General features: G+C 41.9%; 1 protein-coding gene across 2 annotated transcripts in view; it reads right to left on the bottom strand.

Moving 5' to 3' along the window:
• LOC120548109 (stromal membrane-associated protein 1-like) overlaps nucleotides 1–24,776 on the bottom strand; it is a 293,451-nt gene that overhangs the window by 59,887 nt on the left and 208,788 nt on the right. For both annotated transcript variants that reach the window (XM_039784116.1, XM_039784117.1), the window contains one exon: nucleotides 15,061–15,176. In XM_039784116.1, the coding sequence (XP_039640050.1) occupies nucleotides 15,061–15,176 (116 nt within the window). The remainder of the gene's footprint in view (nucleotides 1–15,060; nucleotides 15,177–24,776) is intronic.

Raw genomic sequence — 24,776 nt, 5'->3', positions numbered from 1 at the left:
TATATAGGACCTTAGTGGTCCCCTAATACTGTATCTGAAGTCTCTTTCCCGAAATTCAGCCTTGGTGCAGAATTACAGCCACTAGAGCCACTAGAGACAGTCCCACAATGAGCTTTCCTAAGTATGTGCCATTTCTGTGTCTGTAGATATTGAGGAGGAGAGAGGGGGGGGCAAGGTGGAGAGTGGGGGGTGTGGCGTTGACCAACTGCCACTGCTCATTTGAAAGCCATGATGTCTTTCTCTCATGGGTGGGCCAAATTCTGTGGGCGGGCAAAGCAGAGAAAGGGGAGGTAACCTTGCTCCTTATGACCGAATAAGGAGCAAGATTCCAGATTGGCCCATCTGAGCTTTCATTTTCTCAAAGGCAGAGCAGGATACCCAGGGCTCAGTTTACACCTATCACCATTTATAGCCACTGGGGGACCATAGGCAGGCTGGGGGAATGCATATTAATGTTAAAAAACCTCATAAAGTGAAATTTTCATGCGATGGGACCTTTAAGCATACTGTAAATCCAAGTTCCTATATTATTACGCTTAAAAATTCTTGTACAGTATGTATGATTTACACATATATTTGTACATACTTAACATTGATTAATGAGACCTTGCGTACCAGGGAGAGGAAAGGACAATAAGGAGTGTCTAAGAAAGGAATTTTTGGTGCCCCCCCAAAGAGGTTCTTGTCAGCCCCCCAAGGAAAATCACCAGCACCAAAATAATAAGAATTGTGCACAAAAACAGCAATTCCAATCCTCTCCGACTGTGTTAAGGAGCAATTTACCAAACAACCGTTAAACAAGCAGAACATAAAGTTGAATATGAGAACTAAACTCAGTTGTATCTCCAGACTCAGTCTGTATTGAACCCTTCCAGTGATTTTACCTGCACTATTTAAATATTAATATAAGTTGAAGCAGTTTTGTTAATTTGGGTTTTATTTACATAATATACATTTTTGTTTATGAAATGGTCAGAAATAACAGCAAAATGCATAGATTTCTGTCAAATAAGGTAACACAGTCACATTGCCTTTCTGTAAATCATGCTTACTGTCGTGCGTAGTCCCCCCCCAAAGGCCCTTTCTGAGCCAGGAAAAACCGTGTTTATGTGCAGATTCAAGGACAATATATGCTTGCGAGAGAGCGGATGATGGTTTGTGACAGTAGAGAGAGGGAAAAAATGGAAGACCATTACAAAGAAAAACTATGATGTAGTGTAATACATAACTGTTGAGAACTTTGGTAATCACATTACAGTTACTAATCAAAGCAATGATCGTGTTACTTGCGTTAATGGTTCTTTAACCATCAGCATAACGGGAGGAGAGAAAAACAAATCAAACATCCCTTTTTGTGCGTTTTTGTGTAACACTCGTCCGACCTCATTCACATAACGTAACTTTGACTTTAGTGCCAGAGTTCATGAAGAGACGACCAAAAATGGTAGAGCCACCGCTTAAGACGTCTTTTGAGGGGTGGAGGTACATGTCCATTACTTCAAATTATGACTACCTTACACCAAACGACTTTTCAAGTGATTCCACTGTTGCAGACTGATTTTTAATATCAAAATGAAATCATGAGAGTCTTGCTAGAGTTAGGTGCGCTCCTGTCGTCTCAATCATGTAAGGTGATCATAAAATTCAGTCCCAGTCAGTTTTTTTTCCCATCTTGACGTTCCGACAAAATCAAACTTGTTTGATATTATCGTAAGTTTTAAGTCTTGGTAGTGAAGTTGAATCATGAGAACATTGTCAACAACAGGTGCTCTCCCTCCAGCACCAAACAGTAAGCAGCAACAGCTAGAGCCAGTGTTGTTTATGGTTGCTATGGCACCACGCTAAGCTTAACTCTAAAGAGGGAACGTTGTTGATTTTCAACCATTCTGAAACGTGTAATCCAACTTGAGTTTTACCCGCGGATAGACACGGACCTCTGGGTACTGCCGCCAGTCTGCATGTACGGTAGTACAGAAAATCTGGAAACTTTCCCTTAAAGGGGTGATAGAATGATTATATAGGGTATTTTACACTGTTCCTTAAGGTCTCCTAATAGGGTATGTTACATTGGTTGGGCTGAAAATTGCCCGAATGCTATTTTATTAGGCCCTTAACTACCCTGTGAATATGGCTCTATTTGGAACAAGAGCTTTTCTTCCAAATATGGTATGCTCATTAATATTCCGAATGAGCTACGTGCTGATTGGTTTGAGCAAACTACATAGAAACACATGGGAGACTCTCATATTTCAGACACTGCAAAGTTGTACATTGTTTATCGGGCTATTCCATTACAAAATTCACTTCTGAAACTTTTTTATGCGAGAAATCAACTATGTAAAGCTCAAATATGGGCCGTTTTACGAAAATGTATGGCTAATTGCAAATTTTGTCCGACTGTGTGTCGGAGTTCAGCGCCGGTGATGCCTGTGTTGCTGCCTCGCCGCCCGGCCTGCCTTCCTTCACAGACCCCGGCCTGCTATGAGGTACTTGGAGCTCCGTCACGACTGGCAGCACACAGCACTCCATACCCGCGCAAAGTCACCGTCTCTTGGGCTAATGACAACCAAATGCCCCTGCCCTGACAGAGCGCCAGGGCCTGCAACTCCCCTCTTCCTGCTAGCTAAATGCCCGGTGTATGTGAGTGAGAGCGCGGTCAGCGAACTTGTTACGCCAGCAATCTCTTCCCACAGGTTTCAGTTAATCTTTTAATGTGTGTAAATATAATGTGTTGAGTTATTTAAACAAACAATTGGGGAAATTGTCCGCGAGTCCCATTGATAGAGCCTGCGGCTGGATATAGATTTGTAGCTACAAATCACGGATTTTAGCTTCATTTTCGGCGTCATTCCGAGTATATTTACAGTTTGAATTTCGTCACGCCACGTATACATCTAACTAAATGTCTTATAAAGTTAACAACGGTGTCCGATTTCAAATTAATGGATATTTGTGAAGAGTAGGGCTTCCGTTAGCTGCAACTGTCCCTTCAATCCTAGCTACCTGTGTAGCTACAAATCACGGATACTTAGCTTCATTTTTGGTCTTAATTCGAGTATATTTACAGTTTGAATTTCGTCACCCCACGTATACAACATCTAGCTAAATGTCTTATAAAGCTAACAACGGTGTCCGATTCCAAGTTAATGAATATTTGTGAATTTCAGAGGAATTCTAAGAGGAGGCTAACTAGCTCTCATTGATAGAGTTACATCCAGCAGCAAGCTCTATCAATGAGACTCGCGGACAAGCGGCGTTTATTTCCCCAATCGTTTGTTTAAGTAACTCAACACATTATAATTACACACATTAAAAGATTAACTGAAACCTGTGGTAAGAGATTGCTGGCGTAATAACAAGCTCGCTGACCGCGCTCTCACTCACATACACCGGGCATTTAGCTAGCAGGAAGAGGGGAGTTGCAGGCCCTGGCGCTCTGTCAGGGCAGGGGCATTTGGTTATCATTAGCCCAAGAGACAGTGACTTTGCGCGGGTATGGAGTGCTGTGGGCTGCCAGTCGTGACGGAGCTCCAAGTACCTCACAGCAGGCCGGGGTCTGTGAAGGAAGGCAGGCCGGGCGGCGAGGCAGCTACACAAGCAGCACCGGCGCTGAACTCCGACACACAGTCGGGCAAAATTTGCAATTAGCTATCCATTTTCGTAAAGCGGCCCATATTTGAGCTTTACATAGTTGATTTCTCACATAAAAAAGTTTCAGAAGTGAATTTTGTAATGGAATAGCAGAGATCTGCGTGACCTAGCTAGATTCAGAAGACTACCTGATCTCAGGTCAGTTGTGTAGCCTATGTAAATGTTGGGGCGTGACCGTTCTCTTAATACACCCAAGGGCTGACAAAGGTTCCGGTTTTTGGGAGGTTGACATCAACTTCCAGCTTTGTTGAGATTCGCCCGTTTTCAGCGGCAGTTTCAAAATATGAGATTTTCATAGTAAAGGGGTGTCAATGGGATTTTGAGCTTCTATGTATGTCCTATTTACCCACCGAACTGTCGTTATTCAACTATGACAGGGTAAAATCGGTTTTGCATTCTATCACCCCTTTAAGTTACCAGCTAACGCTAGCGGTAACTAGCTAGGTTACAGTTTTCAAAACTAATCTAGTTGTATTCTTGCGTGTGTGACCCTGCAAGTCTTCACATATTATGCCAGTATTTGATGTTAGATGGTTGTCTTAAGATGTGAGATGGTGTCAGACTTTAGTCTTTTCTCCACCGCCATAAACACAACATCCAATTTGTCCAAGCATCTGCAATAGCTAAGCAGACAAGACTTGATTTTCAAAAGCAGGTAAATAAAGCAGAGATAAATAGGCTTGTGGCAGCACACACAGTGGAGGAAATGGAGTGGTGGAATGTAACTAAGTACATTTACTCAAGTATGGTACTTGTATTTTCTTTTCATGCCACTTTCTATACTTCTATTCCACTACATTTCAGAGAGAAATTAAATCTGACAGCTTTAGTGACTAGCTACTTTACAAATTGAGATTTCTGAAAACAAAACACATGAAGTTTATAAAATACAATGCTTTATTATAAATTAAACTCAAGGTAACTTTGGGTTCAACATTGGCGGGGTTGAGATCTCCACCTATCTAGGGAGGTCCCGGGACATGTCTGCCCAAATAGGTTGTTTCAAATTAATTTTAAGAGACATAGCAAAACAACATGCTTTAGATATCTCAACTAGTTCAGTTGAATAGCATATAATAATTCACTTTGTATAAAAAAAATTTTTTTTAATGTATCAATCTGTTGTTCCAGTATTGGTAAAATGGATATTTATTTTTGGCCCTTTGATAAACATGCTACAATTTAACTGTACTTTATTCCATATTATTCTGTAAAAATTATTGCAGTAATGTGGGTCCTTTTTTTTCCGACTTCATTTCTGAAAGCAACGCCTGATTGCTCAAAAAGACTCTCCCAGAGCATCATCGGAAAGCTAAAGAGACTCTAGCATCAAAGCTAACGAAAATAAATAACTGAAAATAAATAAACTATGGACAAAATACTATCAATACTTGATCTAAGTCCTCTATAAGAATAAGTTCCAGGAAAAGAAGCATGGACTTATTATTTTTTTTTCACATCACTTCTCTTCATACATACACCAATGCTCACAAGTTGTGCCTGCTGTTACTGCTGTGTGCTTGAAAGACACAGAGGATGGGTTGGGCACAACCAACTCTCGCACAGAGGTGGGGGGGTTGTGTGGAAAAAAACTTTTTCTTTGCCTGCCAATTACATTGAATCGAGAAAGCCAACCACTTATCCTGTTTAAAAACAGTTAATATTCTTCATTCTTCTTCTTGGTAGAGCTGTCGTCTACCAATCGGAAGGTCGGCGGTTCGATCCCTGGCCCCGCAGTCCCATGCCGAAATGTCCTTGGGCAAGACACTGAACCCCGAATTGTTCCCGATGCTGCGCCATCGGTGTGTGAATGTTTATCTGATGAGCAGGTGGCACCTTAAACGGCAGCCTCGGCCACAGTGTATGAATGTGTGTGAATGGTGAATGGTTCCTGTACTATGTAAAAGCGCTTTGAGTAATCGTTAAGACTAGAAAAGCTCTATATAAATACAGTCCATTTACATTTATGATAAGATATTTGGGGGGTTGCACTGGCCAGTTTTGATATATAGTTAGGCTACTTCGTTGCCCAAAAATACTGTTTTGTGTAAACAAAATTAGTTTTTAGTGGCCACAAATTAGTATATTGTGGTCACAAATTTGCATTTTGTGGAAAGGAATTATTTGCCACAGTAGTTACCCTACGTGGAGAAACAAATATATACAAAATAGTTGTTTAAGTAGTTTAAGCACTGTGTGCAATGGGCAGATGTATAGATCTGTCTGACGATGCATGATTGCAGTGTGAGGGTTAGAAATAATGTGCATCGACAATATCGCACTATATCTGTTAAATACAAAAAGACATTCATATTTGCTTGCCTTTTTCAGGCACTTTCGCATGATTAAGCAGAAAGTTGGATATACTGGAACGAACAAAAAATCAGATGTTCCCAGTGGTAATTACGACTGAGATGTTGACGTAAACACTATTTACAAGTCAGAAACTTGTGTTTGTGGTAATGACCATATGGCATGAACACTGCATAGAGGGAAGAGGATAGAGAAGGGGAATTCAGGACTGATGGATTTATGGAGATGAGCAGAAGTGAGAGGCACACACAGAGCTGCAGTAGACGGAGTAGAGGAGGAGGTGAGCGTGGAGAGGAGATTAGAGGGCAAGTGGGAGCCTGGTAGTGGCAGAGGGGGAGCTTGCAGTTACAGCAGCCCATAATTGTTCATCATGCCTAGGTCCCTAGCGAGCCACTGCCTGGTCGGGTCCCAGGAGGCTCTGAGGTGTGTGTGTGTGTGTGTGTGTGTGTGTGTGTGTGTGTGTGTGTGTGTGTGTGTGTGTGTGTGTGTGTGTGTGTGTGTGTGTGTGTGTGACCAGAGAAATAAATTGAAACCTGGGCACAGGAATGGTTCACTGTGAATTTGTAGTTTGTGTATGTTTGCATGTGAGTGTGAAATGGATGCCTCCTGTTCATGTGTTTCTGTATTCCCTAACTAGAAGTGTGCAACAGCATGTATGCATTTTCTGAGTCTTTGTACAGTATGTTTGAAACAGACTGTGTCAGTTTATATATAGCAGTGGTTCTCAACCTTTTTGTGCCGGCGCCCCCTATCCATTATCCAGGTCCCTAACGCCCCCATCAAATATTATGTAGGCTAAATGCCCCGAATATTAATGATTACGCCCTAATATAGGCCTATTATTGTTGTTACTATTGTTATCAAAAATAATAAAAAATCAAATCATTGAATGACAATCAACACATGAATAGAAATTATATATATTTACAGGTTTTTAAATGTCAAATGCAACCATTTGACCATTTACACAACTTAAATAACAGCAGCCAATCAGAACGACTAGATATGTAACATTCAAACTATAAATAGGTATTATCAAAGAACCTGCTGCATGGTGTGAACCTCAGCACCTTTAGAAGATGACTATAATTTGAAGTGACCTTGGGTGTCATGAAATTAGCTTTAAATAAAATGTATTATGCTTATTATTATTATTGTTATTATTATTACAAACACTAACAGTAGCCAATCAGAAACAGCTAGCAATTTAACATTCAAATCTATTTTTCATTCAAATCTAAAATCGAATTGTGCCAACGGAAAACAAGCTGGCACTTATCAAGGGGTAAGAAGGATCACCACAGAACAACACACACACACACACACACACACACACACACACACACACACACACACACACACACACACACACACACACACACACACACACACACACACACACACACACACTTTGGTGATGACAAACGACTTGAAGAACGACACCTACTGCCGAATGGAAATAAGTTTACAACCTTTGAAAGTTAGTGAGAGGCGTTTTTAATGCTTAGAATAGTCTAGCTATGTTTGCTATTGCCTGTCTTGGGAGTAAATAGCAGAAAAAAACGTTTGGAGAAAACGCACCCCCACATCACTCTGTGTTTTGTGGAGGTGTGAGAGTCCCGTACAGTAAACAGTGACATCACTTCCTCTATCGCTTCCATAAGAAAGTTTTAAAACACCAAACAAAGGCCCTGAACTGCCCGCGAGTTTATGGAACAGCTGACTGTTTGCCAAACAACAAAGCACAGTCGATATCTCTCGCACGTCTCTTTTCTTTCTCTCTTCTCCGTGAAATGAAGCTGCATTCAGGTACAGTAGGAAACGTTGTGTTTAATAAACCATCTGACGAAAAACTGTTACTGTGGTGTGCTACATTGGGGTTAAAGAATACAACAGGAGCGTACGTAGCGATTGCTTTTTTCTTTATCTGAACGCAGCTTCGCGGGAGCTACAGAGCTCATTTAAGACGATACTCTGACGGCCCCGTTCCCAAGGCAGCACGAGCTGCACCAAACAAAGCTGACAGAAGCACAGAGAAGATACCCGTCTGGTCCAGTTGCAGTGCTGTAAACTGGCAGCTTTTAATGTTGCAGACTACTTATTCTTTAGTAGTTTTTAAGTGTAAACATGTATTGTTATTGTGAATCTTTGGTTTAAACTAGCTTTCAAACAAACGCCCCCAACGGCACCTCAACCCCCCTTTCCAAAATATTGTTCAACGCCCCCATCATCTTCTGAACGCCCTGGTGTTACCCCGTTGAGAAACACTGATATATAGTATATGTCCGCATTAATGTGTACGTCCTCATTTCCAGCCAAGCCGAGGTCAAAGGCCACACTTGAGGGACCACAACAGCATTTAAAATGCTGCTCCTTCAATGTTTATTCAACCCGCCGTACTCACTCCCCTGAGACTAGCTGTTGAAGGAGTGACAGAGAGAGGCAGGAAGAAAAAATGAGTGCCATCAATTCTTTTTTCCCGTTGCTCCAATTTTTCTCTCTTTTCTTGTTCAGACCATGGATTTATTAAGAGAACTGGATACAGCGTTCGGCCCAGAAAGACTTTTCACATAGACTTTGCATGGCGAAAGAAACTTCTATATTTCAGCGGATAATTTTTTGGGGGGGTACATCAACTTACCAGCCCAAACAATTAAAGTGATGGTTCGGAGTAATTTCACCCTAGGGTCCTTTGCACCATGACCTCGAGCCAAACAATCCCCCAGAAGCTTTTTTCACCTGGGAGAGTTAGCATTATCGTTGTTGTAGAGACACAAAAAATATTTATTAATTTAGCTTTTTTTAAAGTAAGTGCTGTAGTATAACTAGCAGGATACAATTTATAATTGAGGTAAGTTTGGAGACATTACCTTATTTAATCATTAAATTAATAAATATTTTTGTTGTATTTCTTTTCGGTGTTGTAATTTGTAGACGTCCCTAAGCACTTGTCTTACTGCCGGTAGCAGTAGCAGTAGCAGCAGCAGCAGTAGCAGCAGCAACAGCAGAGAGCAGAAGACAACAGGCAAGTGTTATTTACATAAACTTCTGGTGTACTTACAAACTTTCCAATCCATCATTTTATGAGTGCATAACCTATTTGTACTAGTGTAGAAGTTTGGTATCATTTCGGGCATTATTAGTGGGGTAACTTACGAGATACAAACGTGGATCCATTAGCCCCTGCGCTAAGCTATTCAGCTGAAGTCTCCCAATGTTCGACCAAGGTGAAAAAAGCTTCTGGGGGGTTGTTTGGCTCAAGGTCATGGTGCAAACGACCCTAGGGTGAAATTACTCCGAACCATCACTTTAAAGGGTCCTTGTTTAAAACGTCACGTTTTTAAAATTTTTAACATTCACTAGTAACCGAATCCAGAGTTATTAAACTAGGTATGACGAACACGTATAATGCCACGAGTCCAAGTCAAGTCTCAAGTCTCTGGCCATCTGATCTGTCCCTATTGTTAAATGTTATGAATTCAAAGCATGTCCTGTAGCTACCATCCATACAGTACAGTATCAAAATCAGTTGTAGGATAACTTTATGAGGTCTACTTAACACATCCCTCTAGCCCTCATATATACCACCGGTCAATTGGGGTCACTTAGAAATTTCCATTCAATTCAATTCACTTTTATTTATAGTATCAAATCATAACAAGAGTTATCTCAGGACATTTTACAGATAGAGTAGGTCTAGACCACACTCTATAATATAGAAAGACCCAACAATTCCAGTAATTCCCCCAAGAGCAAGCATTCAGTGCGACAGTGGCGAGAAAAAACACCCTTTTAGGAAGAAACCTCGGACAGACCCAGGATCTTGGTAGGCGGTGTCTGACGGTGCCGGTTGGGGTGTGATGAACAGTAGCAATAATAGTCACAATAAAGATAATGAAACAGTGAGTAGAAATAGTAGTCATAGTAGTTCAGGGCACTGCAGGGCGTTACAGGATGTAGCATGGCACAGCAGAGCATAGCAGGACGTAGCAAAAAGAATTGCAAAAGGGTTCTCGACTGTTGTAGAAAGAAGTGGCTGATCTTTAATGCAATACCTACATTGCCCATTATCAGCAACCAAAAGCACATTCTATTTACTAATCTGATATTATTTTAAAAGGCTAACTGAGAAAACACTGGACCCTTTTGCAATTATGTAAGCACATAATGTAATCTGAAAACTTCTGTCCTGGTTAAAAAAACAATGCAACTGATCTCAGCTGGTATTCTGTCTATAATGGAGTGGAATGGAAATTACTAAGTGACCCCAAACTTTTGACCGGTAGTGTATATTATATAAAAGTAGTATTTATATTAATTAATAAAAGCTATGTACTGTCCATGTCAGAGATGGGGACTCGAGTCTGAGACTCGGACTCGAGTCACACTTAAGTCGCACAATCAGCTGACTTCAGACTTGACTCGGACTCAACCCAAATAATGTGCAACGTTACGCATGCGTTATGCCTTATGTGGTGCACTCACATATACATAAAAAATACATTGACGATGGCGACACCAAGTCCTCCCGCAGTTGTGCCTTTTGTCATTAGTTTTGCTTTCAATAACTTTGTAAACAATGGCAGTAAGCGAACAGCTACATGCAATATGTGTGGCACCAAGATAAATAATGCCGGATCAACAACGTCGAACTTCATCAGGCATCTCAAAACGCACCCAGATAGGTCAGTCACTTGCTAATGTGAAAGAGACATTACATTTAGCATATATCGTCACAGGTAACAAGCTAACCATTGCAAAGTGTTGTGCTAATGCTGGGAACAGGCACATTGTATCTTTATAGTTAGTAGTTGCTGAGGCTCAGACATCCATGGCACCCAGAAGGCGGGACACGCGGATCCATCTCCCCAGGAACAAACGCTGTGTCGGGTGGGCAAACTCATGTGACGCGTATTTGATCCCGTGGATGATTTGTAGGCTATTAATTGAACAAGGTGTACCCGGTCCACCAAACACTGGGCCGTCTTGACTGTCTTAATTCTGCACATATTTGTGTTACTGTATTCCTATTTACTATTTCATTATTTCATCCATGCATGGCGCAGCGGAACCGTGCGCACTGTCACCTGCCGTGGAGACACTGGCCTCACTAACCTCTCCTCCTCTGAGTCGGATCTCCCTCGCGCTGGACTCAGTTTCACTGAGCGTACTAACACTTAGAAAATAAATGGCATTACAACAGTGAGTTAAAACTGTTCATTGTGCGTAATTTGGACTGACACTGAGATGCATGTTGTTCTGTAACTGGTGTGGCGCTGCCACTATTCTCTTGATTTCCACTTTGACATTAGACATTTTTTTGTGTGAAAGAGACGTTACATTATATATCGTCACAGGCAACAAGCTAACCATCTGCACCGCCAAACCACCGATGTGACAGACTTAGGTTAATATTTCACCAGGTCCGAGGGCCAGAGGGATGTGTTAAATAGACCCGATAAAGTTATCCCACAACTGATTTTGATACTGTACTGTCTGGATGGTAGCTACAAGACATGCTTTGAATTCATAAGATTTAACAATACAATGTTAGGGACAGATCAGATGGCCAGAGACTTGACACTTGACTTGGACTCGTGGCAAAAGACTTGAGACTTGACTTGAACTTGCCCCTCAAAGACTTGAGACTTGACTTGAACTTGCCCCTCAAAGACTTGAGACTTGACTTGGACTTGAGCTCAAAGACTTGAGACTCGACTTGGACTTCCAAAAAATGGTGTGAACATCTCTGGTCCATGTATGGTAACAACAAACTTTTGATGAGTGACATCTGACAATGTAGTTTGCTAAAACCTTAGATGCAGGCCTACATTTATTAATGATATTAGGCTGACACAACATTGATTTGGTTTACAGGCCATACCTGACCAAAAAAAGTCATATGAATATATGGACAGTTGTCCCTATTTACCACCAGGTGCTGCGTTCTGGCTGCGGCGGTTTTGTTCTGTCCCCCGCTACGCGCCATACCACACCGGGAGCGTCTCAGAAGCGGAGCGTATCGCCTGCCAACTCGCAGACTTTATTGTCTCTACAAGTACTTGAAAGAACAATTGCGTTTTTGTTATCTACCTTGCTGTGGAGGTAGGCGTGATCTACAGTCAGCTGCAGTGGAGACAGGTGTGGGGAAACATCATGAGAGCAGTGCCAGTTGAGTTAATTGTCTCAGCTGACTGTTGTTGGACTAATTACACTCTCCCTTTATATGCAGTAGCATATGGACTTTCAGATGACTGACACACACCACAAAGACAGGACACTGGACTGTGAGATATTGTTTTGTTTGTTCTTTGTTGTGAGCAATGGGACAGTACTTGGGGAGACAGAGGCGCACGGTTTTTGGTAGGAAAGTTGTGTTAAAATTGGGTGAGCAGTCAGAATAAACACTGTTGCCTGAAAATTGTCTGTCATGGCTGTGATTTGTGCTGAGTGTAGTCTATATCCAAGACGTTCCACTCCCGGGATTGAGCCGTTGCCGCCGGAAATTGCGCCGGATTTCACTCTTTTCAGCCGGATGTCCGTTAACTTCTGCTTTTTTTGTTTGTTTTTTTAAATGCCGGTGGATTTATTAGGACTATGGTTAACTGCTCCTCATATCTATACAGTGTAAATCCAGACATCTGTCCAATCTGAGTTTTCACAACGATTGTGATTGGTTTAAAGAAATGCATATAAACCAGAGCACGTTTCTCTCCCATCCCGGCATGCTGTGTGGACTCGCCAGACCCTCCTTCGCAGCGCTCTGGAGGAGACAATGCGAGACTATGCTGAGTGTAACCCACGGTGGCAGCGAGACCTACTACACTTGCACTCTAAGCACTCCTGCAATTAAACTCCACACCTCTTTTCTGGCCTTGTCCTTATAAAAGGATCTGTTATGTGTATTATGTTTTTTGACCTACAATCCCTCCTATGGAGGGACTGATTATAATACTGTACTGTACTCCTATGGAGGGATTGTAGGCTAACAAGCCATCACCTCCCGTTAGCATCCCATTGACTGCTATTCATTTTGGCATCACTTTGACAGCGAATAACTTTACATATGAAGCGTTTAAAGACTATTTGTCCATTGTTTATTTCTAAAGAAACATGACAATGTACAAAAGGCTCCATTACCTTGTATCTCACGTTATGGCCCCGTAGCAGACATTTTTGTAAAAATCGGCTAACGATTGTGTCATAACCATGTGACCCTCTGTTGCATAGTAGAGAAATTACTAGAGATGCACACATAGACCGGCCGGTGACCGGAATTGGCCGGTTTTCACGTGTTCTGCCATGACCGGCGACCGGCAAGTCAGTCTGACATATGCCGATTTCATGCCGGTCAATGCTACAATTAACTGACAACATAAGTTATACGAGTTACAGTTCTCAAGGACACACGCACACACAGAAATATATGGCGTAGCTGTGTCCATTATTTTACTGTCTATGGGTCAAACTCATAAAATGCTGCTGACGGGTCTGCACTCTAGCTTCTTAGCTAACATTATCCTACGAGAGTGATAGGACGAGCTAGTCTACAGCCCTGAATATCAGAGGTCCTGATTCAAAGCTAAAGTGTAAAAATAATAAGTTTAAAACAATCACCTGTGCTTTACAATGGACTTAAAGGTTTGTGAGATTCTAAATACAGTATGTTCACTTTTCACCAGTTTTTAGTCATTTACAATAATTTACTGACAAGCTAGCTGTCTGAGAATGACGTAAGGTGGGCAGTTTATGTAAAGTAAAAACCTTTTTCAACAGCATTTAAGGATGCTACTCTATCTTGTAAAACATCAAAATGTTACAATGGTGCTTCTTCCTCGACAAATCCATCTTTGGCCAAACACAATTAATACAGTCACCAGTATCCAGAAAGCACATAAACCGCAGCCAAGAGTTTCTTTTTATAGTTTGGTGGCAGTTATCATTTTTATCCTGCAAAATTGGGGTTGGCAACTTAACCTTTCACCTCCTACAGCTTGTTAATAATGTATGATTTAATTAAAATCACAGCCATTGTGATTTGAAAATTGCGCTTTTGAATAGTGAATGATTAATCTTTCTTTAAGTGAAATACATTAAGTGAAATACATTATTATTGCTATATTCTAAAAGTAAAAACAGTACTACTACATCTCTATCACTCCCAGCTGCTCTCTTCACTGTCACAGTTCACATCATTCCTCTTAGGCTATGTTTAGACGGAAACGATCTGAAGAGAAAACCCAAAAGTGGCATTGCGTTCTCACTTTTTATTCTGCATTTAGACGAGTGTTTTGGGGGGGAAATCTGTGTGCATATGGTGACACAAAAGTGTGTGAAATTTGATGTAGTATGCACACCAGGTGGCTAGGTGGTAGTGTGAAGCACTGCCACACAACACCACCAAGTCCCCGCGCCTGCGTAGAACCTTCCTTCTACTTCTCTCCCTAGTTGCGTGGAACCAAAACATGGCAAAGCACAAAAGCTGACAATTTTGTCTGGACAGACAAGGAGGTGGAGTTAATGCTCCAAACAACCTTAGATTACGAAGCCACAAAGGCACAACACGGCGTGGACTGGGAGCCCTGCCAGTTAAAATATATAGACATAATGACCGAATTTCTTCAGCAGTATTCTGTACCTGGAGGGACGTCATATCTACACAAGAAAGACGCTATCTGTAAAAGTCAGATATCATCAAAGCTGAAAGACTTCTGGACCAAGTATAGGCAGGCTGTGGATACCCAATGGCAGAGTGGCCATGGGCACCGTTGGCGTCTAAACGAAAGGCACATCTGACAAAATATTTTGTCGTTTTCACCTGCGAGCGTTGTCGTGTAAACAGGGCCTTAGTGTCAGATAGGTCTCTCTCTCTCTCTCTCTCTCTCTCTCTCTCTCTCTCTCTCTCTGACATTGGTCAAATTCATTCTATAAAGGGAGAGTCTATGATAGTTTGCTTTTATGTGATCCTCAGAGGGCGTGTTTGTGTTTGTTTGTGTGCTTGCATCATGGGAGTCTCCGCAGACTCCCTGTGTTGCAGCCGGCCTGTGGTGATAAGCAGATGATGAAAGCCTGTGTGTGCGTGCGTGTGTTTGTTACCTGCTGTGTGTTGTTGGAAGAGGGAAGAGGGTTGGAGACCATTGGTCCAAAGATGTCCAGTTCATCGCTGATTGGTGCTGCACCACTCGAGCCCCTCCCATCACCCTCTGGAGCATCTGAAAAAGCGATAAAATAAATATAAATAAATCCTAATATTGTGTAAATGTTCATATTACTGTTTATTGGGTTTTATCTAAACATTTGGACAAATTGTACCAGATTTTGTATACAAATTGATCAGGTCACATATTTAACAACATTTGGGACATTTACATTACTTGATTTTGATAAAAATTTAAAATGACGTAAGATTTCTAGTGAACCATACATGTATAGTAATGATTTGAAAAAATATGAATTAATGTACAGACATAAAGAGAGATCAATAAAGAAAGAAACGTAAAAAGTGAAGGCACTCAGACAAATAGGAATTATTCAATCTAACCTTTACATTCATATGCCAATATGTTTCCAAAACGCCCCACTCAGCTCCATGTACAATTAGCATGCTTGTTAACTGGAACATCCCCCAAGAAAACTCTGGTGACTGCACTCCTTCATTACTTAGCTTTACCCTAATAATGATTTCATTTATGCTTCTCTTTTGGTCCTAGTAAAAAAAACTCTTGTGTGGAATTGCAAATATATCTGACAGTGTCACAGAGCTGCTTAAAGTGGCTATATGTAACTTTCAGTTTGTGTTGATTTCAGCACACTTGCTGTCGTAAAGGTCTTTTCTTTACGGTGCTTTATTGCCCACTGTATATTACTGAGTTAACGTTACCGGGAGGTCATATAGTCACGATGAATATTTTGCTCAGACAGAAAATCATTCATGTACAATAAGAGAATACGTTACAGATGCATAGTTGCATTTCAAGTGCTGCATACGGTAACTTAGCCTACTTTGGATGTATTGTGAGCTAAACAGGGTATCACTGTCACGAGCCAAAGCATTAAAGTGGCCATTTTATGCTCATTTTCAGGTTCATAATTGTATTTTGAGGTTGTACCAGAATACGTTTACATGGTTTAATTTTCAAAAAACACCATATTTTTGTTGTACTGTACATGGCTGCAGCTACTCTTTTCACCCTGAGCTCTCTGTTTTAGCTACAGAGTGAGGCATCACACTTCTATCCCATCTCTGTTGGGAGTCGCACATGTGCAGTAGCTAGGTAAGGACTACTAGCTAGCTACTACTACTAGCTAGCTAGCAGCGCCAGCTCCGGCCGCGGAGCTCCGTCAGGGCAGCGGGAGTTGGTAGTCTAGTTAACCCAGAAAAGGTACTCTGGGTACCTGGGTATGGAGCTCCGCGGGCTGCCGGTGTGTGTGTGTGTGTGTGTGTGTGTGTGCTAGCGCTAATAGCAGCCGCGGTTAGCCACCTCATTCTCAATGGCAAAACACTGCTACAACACACACAAGTTCACCCTAATCTATAAATTCTTCGCAGAGCTATGCTCTTCACAGAGCTATGCTCTGCGATTCTCTGCAATTCCCGGCCGCGTCCTGCTGCATCCTGCTGCGTCCGCCGCATCCACCCATGCTCTGCAGCGCCACGTTACATCCCGCAACGCCCTGCTGTGATGTTCATATGCACAGAGTAGTCAGGATCCGGTATAGGAGACTGCACTACTCAGTATGACACGATGTGCCCTGCTATGACATGAACTTCCACGATGACCTTCGAAGTCACTGTTCCATTATCTTTAATGTGACTATTATTTGCCACTGTTCATCACACCCCCAACCGGCCCCGTAAGACACCGCCTACCAAGAGTCTGGGTCTGCCGAGGTTTATTCCTAAAAGGGAGTTTTTCCTTGGCACTGTCGCAATAGCCACTGCTAATGCTTGCTCTTGAGGGAATTACTGTAATTGTTGGGGTTTTGGAATTTATGAAGTGTGGTCTAGACCTACTCGATCTGTAAAGTGTCTCGAGATAACTCTGTTATGATTTCATACTATAAATAAAATTGAATTGAAAAGAAATTGTATAGAACTAGTTACATGTCCCTCGTCTGCAGGTATTCCACGCAAAGTTGGAAGTGTGCCCTCGTTTAGAAGAAGTATCCTGGCTAATCTTGCCTTGTACTGACCCAAGTTAGAGAAACAGCTAGCTGATGTGGTATTAGCTAAAGTGGTTAGCACACACCAAATGTTTCGTCCAATGACGTAGAAAGCCCTGCAGATTTTGAACAGCTCACCCGGAGACTGAAGGCAGGATACATTCAGAAACCCGTATCTCACTCAAAACAGCATGGATGTTGTTGTTTTTTTCAAGTTTGTATGCGTGTGGAAGTACCAGAGACACAAAATAACACCCCAAATCCTACAAAAAGTGATTTTTTTCTTAATATGGGCACTTTAAGAGTTTGTTGTAGCAACCAACGTAATAACTTTGATTAATATAGCGCATTTCATGAAAACCACGAATGCTTTACACTATTGCAGGGGGACAAAGGAAAAGAAAATAGTAGGCCAACACAAACATGGACTAAAAGGAATAAAATGTCCATGCTAAATGGAAGGGGGACGTAATTTAATGGTGGTGGGTGGATTGATCCAAATATCGATAATATCGATAAGAACATTGGTATTGATATTGATCAATACCAGTGTAATGAGATTGATACTTTAGTTTTAGTTTCTCTTCAGTATGCACCGCTGTGGTTTCATCAAAGAAGCGACCTGGCTGTCTATGTCTTGGTAAGTGCCGCAGCTTTCAAGTGCCGCTCCTGTCACAGCGCGGAGCAGGCACACTTTGCTCCTCCTCCCCACTCTTGTGATCTGATGTTGTACCGTCACGTGACTCAGCGGCGCCAGGCAAACAAGCAAGCAAGCAACCAGGCGGCGGCCAGCAGCACGCACACACAAACAGAGACGGAGCAGAAAATGGAAGAGCGCCGTGTGACTATATTTTCAGGCTGAAAATGAAACAACGGCAAGCTGTATAATTTGTAAAAAGGCTGTAAGATACAGTGGTAACACAACAAATTTATACAAGCACATGAAAATTCTGTCCTGGGTTTTAACTTATTAATAATCCAAAGGTAAAATCAGGAAAACACTTAAAAAGTCATGAAAATTCATTCAGATTTAGCAATTTTATGATGCATCCACCTTAATTATTAAAACCCGTTGATGCCGCTGTCACTACTGTTTTAAAAGATTTCAAAGGCAAGTTTTCTCCGAAAACGGAACAGAAACTTGCTTTCGCTCTGCCTCGCTCTGCAAAGTATGTCACCCGGATCATTGGTCTGATTGGTTGAAGGACTATCCAATTGCGTACAGAGTCATTTGAACTATGTCCGTTGATCACGCCTCTTGTGCAGTAGAAAATACAGAGCAGACTCCCCAGACTAATGTTCAATCTTAAAAGATTGAGCTTGGTCTGGTGATAGCCAGACTAGTCTAGTAGTGTACAACTCTAAAAATGCACATTCTGTTTGTCAGAGAGCTACAAATCTTCAAAAATATCAACTGTTAAAATGAATACACCTTTTTCACGGTAGAAATTTTGAGGGCAGAAAGAGGAACGGTACAAGTAATATTACTGATGGCTGCATTCCATTTAGGTGTGCCAGTTCCCAGGCCCTGGTATTGTGCATGTTGACTCTGGCACGGCTTACCCACAATTTCCACCAGTTGCGGAACGGCTGCGGAACGGCGGCGGAGTCAATAGGTTTCCATTAAAGTCAATGTGTGTATTTCCACTGACTGCGGAACGGCTGTGTTCCCACTCTGGCACAGCTCTGGCGACCCGGAGATACGCAGAGATTCTATTTTTGCCGGACGCCGGAGAGCTGCGCAATTCAGACATCTGGTTAATTTTCAAAATAAAATACGGCGGATCATATTTCCCTGCACTACACCTTGAAAACACAGCACAGAGTAGTTTCCCCTCTACTCCTCTGGATGGAAACAAACTGTTTCAAAACTGGTTTTGTGGTTCTATTCTACGTGAATTCGCGAGATCTCGTGGGTCCTTGTGACTTCAGCTGTCAGTCATGGCCGCAGCCGTTCCACAACAATCCAGACCTAGTGGGTATTGACGGACAGCAGAGCACGGAGCCGTTCCGCAGCCATTCCTAAACCGGTGGAAATTAGGAGTTACTGTTGCATCCTTATGGAACGGAGCCACCGTTATTGTCATTACTTCCATCTTTGTGTTTCCAAATGTCTGCTGTGAAAACGGTATATTGTCCATGCCGGCTTACAGACATGGTTTACGATTGTACACAAAAATGGAACAGAGCCATCATTAATTATGAAAGTAAAAGCATTAACAACTGTGCTTTAATGAGCAGTCAAAATGTCTGCTGTGAAAAAGCCACGTTAAAAGTCACAAAAAAAATAATGAGAATGGACTAGTCAAATGAATGGCGAGTGTCCAGGGAGCTAGTGCAGGAAAAACTCTGATACACCACCTCTATAGTTTACTATATTGTAATTCTACAACTTAAATGTATATCATAGGAAACTGTCGGTTCATGTAATTGGATGTACCAAGTTCCAAGTTGTAAAACCAAGCGATATAAAAACAGCTTTGTTCCAGCTGCAGTCACACTGATGAACAAGCTATAAGAAAGAATTACACAATTTGCACAGCCTGTATTTGCGTAGGATATTTGGTATTAATTTAATCATTGGTTTTTAGATTATTTTTCATAATGGTTAGTTTTAAGTGTTTTTATTGGTGTATATTAGATTTCAGCATCTTGATTAGCACTCGAGCACTTTAACTGTTTTTATCAATATTTATTGTCCTATTGTATGTTGTCTGTGTTTTCTGAACGGTGTGTCATGGATGCCCGGCACTTCATTACTGTGCAACAAATTTACCTATGGGTACATATAAAGTAACCTATAAATATAATATAATGAGAAGATTGTACCAAAATCAACGCCATTCCTGCGTGTTAGTTTTTGCCGATTGCTTACACACTGAAATCAACCACTATAAGCATAATGTCAGCCTCACACTTTTTGCAAAACAATACATACAGTGATTTGCAAAACACTAAACACACTTGTATTCAGTAGACACAGAAGTATATCATGATGTCACTTCCTTGCAATTCCAAAGCACTGACTGTCAGATTACCACACCTATGAGTCAATCTGTGAAACACAGCCATCAGGTGCGCAAACACATGATTACCTAATTGTAGACACACCATTCAGGTTTAAGCACTATAAAAATGCAGCAGGTAAATCTAGTATTTTCTGTACTGTATTTTCAGTTTTTTTCACATCTATTTTTTTCTGTAATTGTAACCTGTACTGGATACAGTATTTTATGCTTGTCTGTTGTTTGCTGAGCTAACAGTGTTATGCACACTACTGCAGTAGCTGTATGAAAACTGGGACATGTTTTCTTGTGATTCTCCATGTTGACATGTTGACTGATTTGAGTATATGGAGAGAAATAAATTATACTTTCCTCAGTCTGCAGCATTGGTGTAGTGTTTGGTGAATGTATTGTATATTTGCACTTTCTCTGTGTACTTCACTGTACTCTAATCACTGAGAAGTAGAATTGCTAAAAGTGTTTTAGGTTAGCATTGGCAGTGTGTAACTGGTTCAAACTGAATTAAGTCATGAAATGTGTGTTTCATATGTTAAGAAAATGTTTTTTATAAATTAGTGTATAGTTTTTGCAAGTGTGCGCGTAGTGTTCTGAAAAACCGGTCCCTGCTTTCAAAGTAGTGCTTAAGCAATTGAAAAAAACTGTAAAGGCAGGGTTGATAACTATTTTCAAATATGCACTTTTTTATATAGTTTGAAATGGTCTTTACACCCCGACAGCAATAAATAACACATGGGCTCCCAAAAAGGAGTGAAAAAGATCTGTCATCTGGAAACTGCTGTAATCATGTATAAAACAAAACACCAATGGCTGCCTTGCGGTCCGCACTGAAAGAACCAATGAAATGCCTCCCTGCCCCGCTGCGCATTGCTAACAGTAGTCATGTTTGTTTTAAATGTTGCCCAAATTCTTTCACATGAAGGGCCAAGTGTATCTTGATGAAAGGCCACGTGCCAAAAGTAAATGTTGATTACTGTAATTCTTCGTGGATAAAACTTACGTTTGTTATTAAATAGGGAAGTTCAATAGCAAGGGTGACATTCAACTGGGAGAGGTAACACGATAAAATACCTTACACTAGCTTAGCATGAAGACTGGAAGCAGGGTGACGCAGCTGTCGTGGCTCTGTCAGTTACTAATGGGCAAAGTAAGCCTTATTTGATGGTTACTTCCCATCAAAGAAGATGAAAGAAATCTTTAGCAGCCAGAATCACATTTAGGTAATTTGTGACTTCAAGTATTTTAAACTACAGTATCATTAAAAAATGTGATCTAAAAAAACTGTGTTGTCCAGAGAGAGACCCTGGCCATGGTGCTGGAGAGGAAAGCCCTAGTACACCATGAACAGTCATCTGGGAGACAGTGATGGAGAGGCAGACAGGGGGAGAAGGAGTGTGTGAAAGGGAAGCGATAGAGAACTCTGTGTGTGTGTGTGTGTGTGTGTGTGTGTGTGTGTGTGTGTGTGTGTGTGTGTGTGTGTGTGTGTGTGTGTGTGTGTGTGATGAGAGCAGGAGAGCAGCAGAGGTCATTTATATAACCACAGTGATGAAACATCCATAATTTAGCCCTTTTATCGTGTGAACAAGAATGAGCCCCTTTAGCCAGACAGCAGGGTACAAGGAAAGCCATTTACTGTGAGAAGGCTAGAAAGACCACTCAACATCCTTTTTAAACCACTCATTAGAACACATTTCAAAGACTTACTCTGATAGTGACATCTTCCATCCTAATAATTAAACTGATTTTTACCCTCTATCCATCTAGGGATGCCTTTAAGCCCCTTGAGGCAAATTTGTGATTTCTGAAAATGGGATATGTAAAAAAGATAAATGTACTTGACTGGACCTTCATTATTATTTGTTATTAATGAGCTTGGCTTTTATTGTGATAATTAAATCACTTTCTAAATTGCTGCTTGAAGAATAAAGCCTTATATTCCTATAAGGCTGACGAGTGACAGGTGTGTAAGTCACATTGTTACAAATTCAAAAGATGAGAGAAAAATAGGATTTCCCGTGCATCAATTACCCTGCTACCACTCTAATCCCCCCCCACCAAAAAAAACCTCATTCACCCATTGCCATGGAAATGAGCCGCAGGGAGAAAAGCCCCATCATCATCATCATCATCACTGCCATGTCGGGCAATGAGCCCACCATCCTTTTTTACGGGATGGAGCTGCTGCTTTAGCGCACTTTCAACTTTACCATGGAAACAGAGCCATACTTCAGGGTGGGGTGGGGGGTTTTATAATCACCCCTTTGCCCCTGGTACATTCTCACACACACACACACACACAGCTTCCCATTATCTTCAATGAATACAGCGACCTCTTTCAGCAGTGGGAGGCTGTCACATTAAGGACTTGGCCATGACACAAGGGGGTAAAATATCTGATTTGATTAAGCCATGCATTGATTCTAATGCAATATAAAGATTTATTTATTTAAATTTTTTAAAATTTGATTAGGACAATGCACATTAATCAACATTTCTGTAAATGCGCCAGTGTTAGCCAGTCGGCTAATTTTCAACTGTAGTCCTAGTTGTATACAGATTAGATTTCACACAATACTGTACATGTCAACATGTCCGAATGGTCAAACTGGAGCTTCAGAAGCATTTCAATCCTGTCAATAATATAAATGAACTGGGTCTTTGAAGTGTTTTGTTACAGCTATAGTCTATATCCTCGACCTTCCACTTCCGGGATTGTTCAGGTGCTACCGGAAATTCTGCCGGATGTCTTTCAATTCGGCCGGATGTCCCGTTACTTTCCGCTTTCTTTGTGTTGGCATTTTAAACTCTGTTCGATTTATGAGGACTATGGTTAACTGCGCCTTAGATCTCTGCAGGGTAAATCCAGACAGCTAGCTAGACTATCTGTCTATCTGAGTTTTCTGTTGCACGACTAAAACAACTTTTGAACGGACACATGTTCCACAAAAACAAGTTCCTTTCAGAGGCTATTTTGCAGAGGCGCCGTTGCTCCATGGCGATTGGGATTGGTTTAAAGAAATGGCAATAAAGCAGAGCACGTTTTTCTCCTATCTCTGAATTTTTTGTGGACTAGCCAGACATAATAATAATACATTTTATTTGTCTTGCACTTTAAATTTACAGGAATCTCAAAGTGCTACAAAGCATATAATAATATAAATAAATAAAAGGGTCATGTGTCAAGGTCAAGGTCAAAGTAGATAAAAAGGAAAACCTATAAAATACATTTAGTAAAAAGCTTTTATAAAAAGATATGTTTTTAGGTTTCGTTTAAAAACATCTGTAGTCTGTGGGGCCCTCAGGTGGTCAGGGAGGGTGTTCCACAGCCTCGGAGCAGTGGAAGGAAAGGCCCTATCACCCATGCTGTGAAGCTTGGTTCTGGGGACTTGGAGGGTGTTTGAGGTTGCAGACCGTAGGGTGCATGAGGAGGTCTGGGGGGTGAGGAGTTCCTGTAGGTAAAGGGGGGCATGTCTGTGAATGCACTGGTGGGTGAGGAGGGAGACCTTATATTCTATTCTGAGTGGGACAGGGAGCCAGTGAAGAGATTTCAGGATGGGGGTGATGTGATCATGCTTGCGCACCCTCATGCTCTTGCCAGAGATCCTGATGAAAAGTGCATTACAGTAGTCCAGCCTGGAAGAGACAAAGGCGTGGACGAGCTTCTCTGCATCTGCCATGGTGAGTGTTGGACGGAGTTTGGCGATGTTCTTGAGGTGGTAGACTGATGTCTTACAGAGGTGTTTGATGTGGGTGTCAAAGGTTGAGGGTCCAGTTTAACACCCAAGTTGGTGACAGATGTGGAAAGGGAAATGTTGTGGCCAGAGAAAGTGATACTGGTGATGGTGGAAGAGCGGAGCGGTGTGCCAACTAAGATGGCTTCTGTCTTGGAACTGTTCAGCTGAAGGAAGTTGAGCTTCATCCACGCCTCTATCTCTTCCAGGCAGGTGGTCAGTGTGAATGTTGGCAGGGGAGCAGAAGAAGTGGGGGTTGTCCTGAGGTAAAGCTGTGTGTCATCAGCATAACAATGGAATTATACATTATGGGCCCTATTTTAACGATCTGAAACGCAAGTATGAAACGCCAAACACAAGTAGCTTTGTGGGCGGATCTCGGGCGCTGTTGCTATTATACCGGCGGGATAAATGACTCTTGCGCCCGACGCAAATCTAAAATGGGTTGGTCTGAAGTAGCTAGGTGTGGTTTGGGCGTAACGTGAAAATAACCAATCAGAGCGTCATCTCACATTCCCTTTAAGAGCAGGCGCGCTTGTTCCATGGCGGACTGCTATTATGACGGGCGATTTGCCCGGCGCGCCACGGCGGGAGCTGTCCGGGATGCGCGACAAGTAATAAATGCCCGTCTTGACCGGGTGGCGATGTTGCTGCGGCCTCTCGGGCGCATCTCCTCAAGTCTGGAGAGGATTGCTGCAGCCATGGAGCGTGGGCCTCCAAACGCACCACCTGCACCTGTTGTGCCCCTTCCTCCTCCCCCCACTCCATCTCCGTCCACCCGCTCCACCAGGAGCGCATCGCGCATTACTCCCGGACCAGATTCCGCCGGAGTGTCCAATCCCATTTATGTCATCAACATATCCATGATTCATGGAAATGTTGTGTAAAACACAAC

This window comes from Perca fluviatilis, chromosome 19 (genome assembly GCF_010015445.1).
Source record: "Perca fluviatilis chromosome 19, GENO_Pfluv_1.0, whole genome shotgun sequence".
NCBI lineage: Eukaryota > Metazoa > Chordata > Actinopteri > Perciformes > Percidae > Perca > Perca fluviatilis.
The sequence above is the reverse complement of the archived record's forward strand: the minus strand, read 5'-3'. Positions and strand labels throughout refer to the sequence as shown.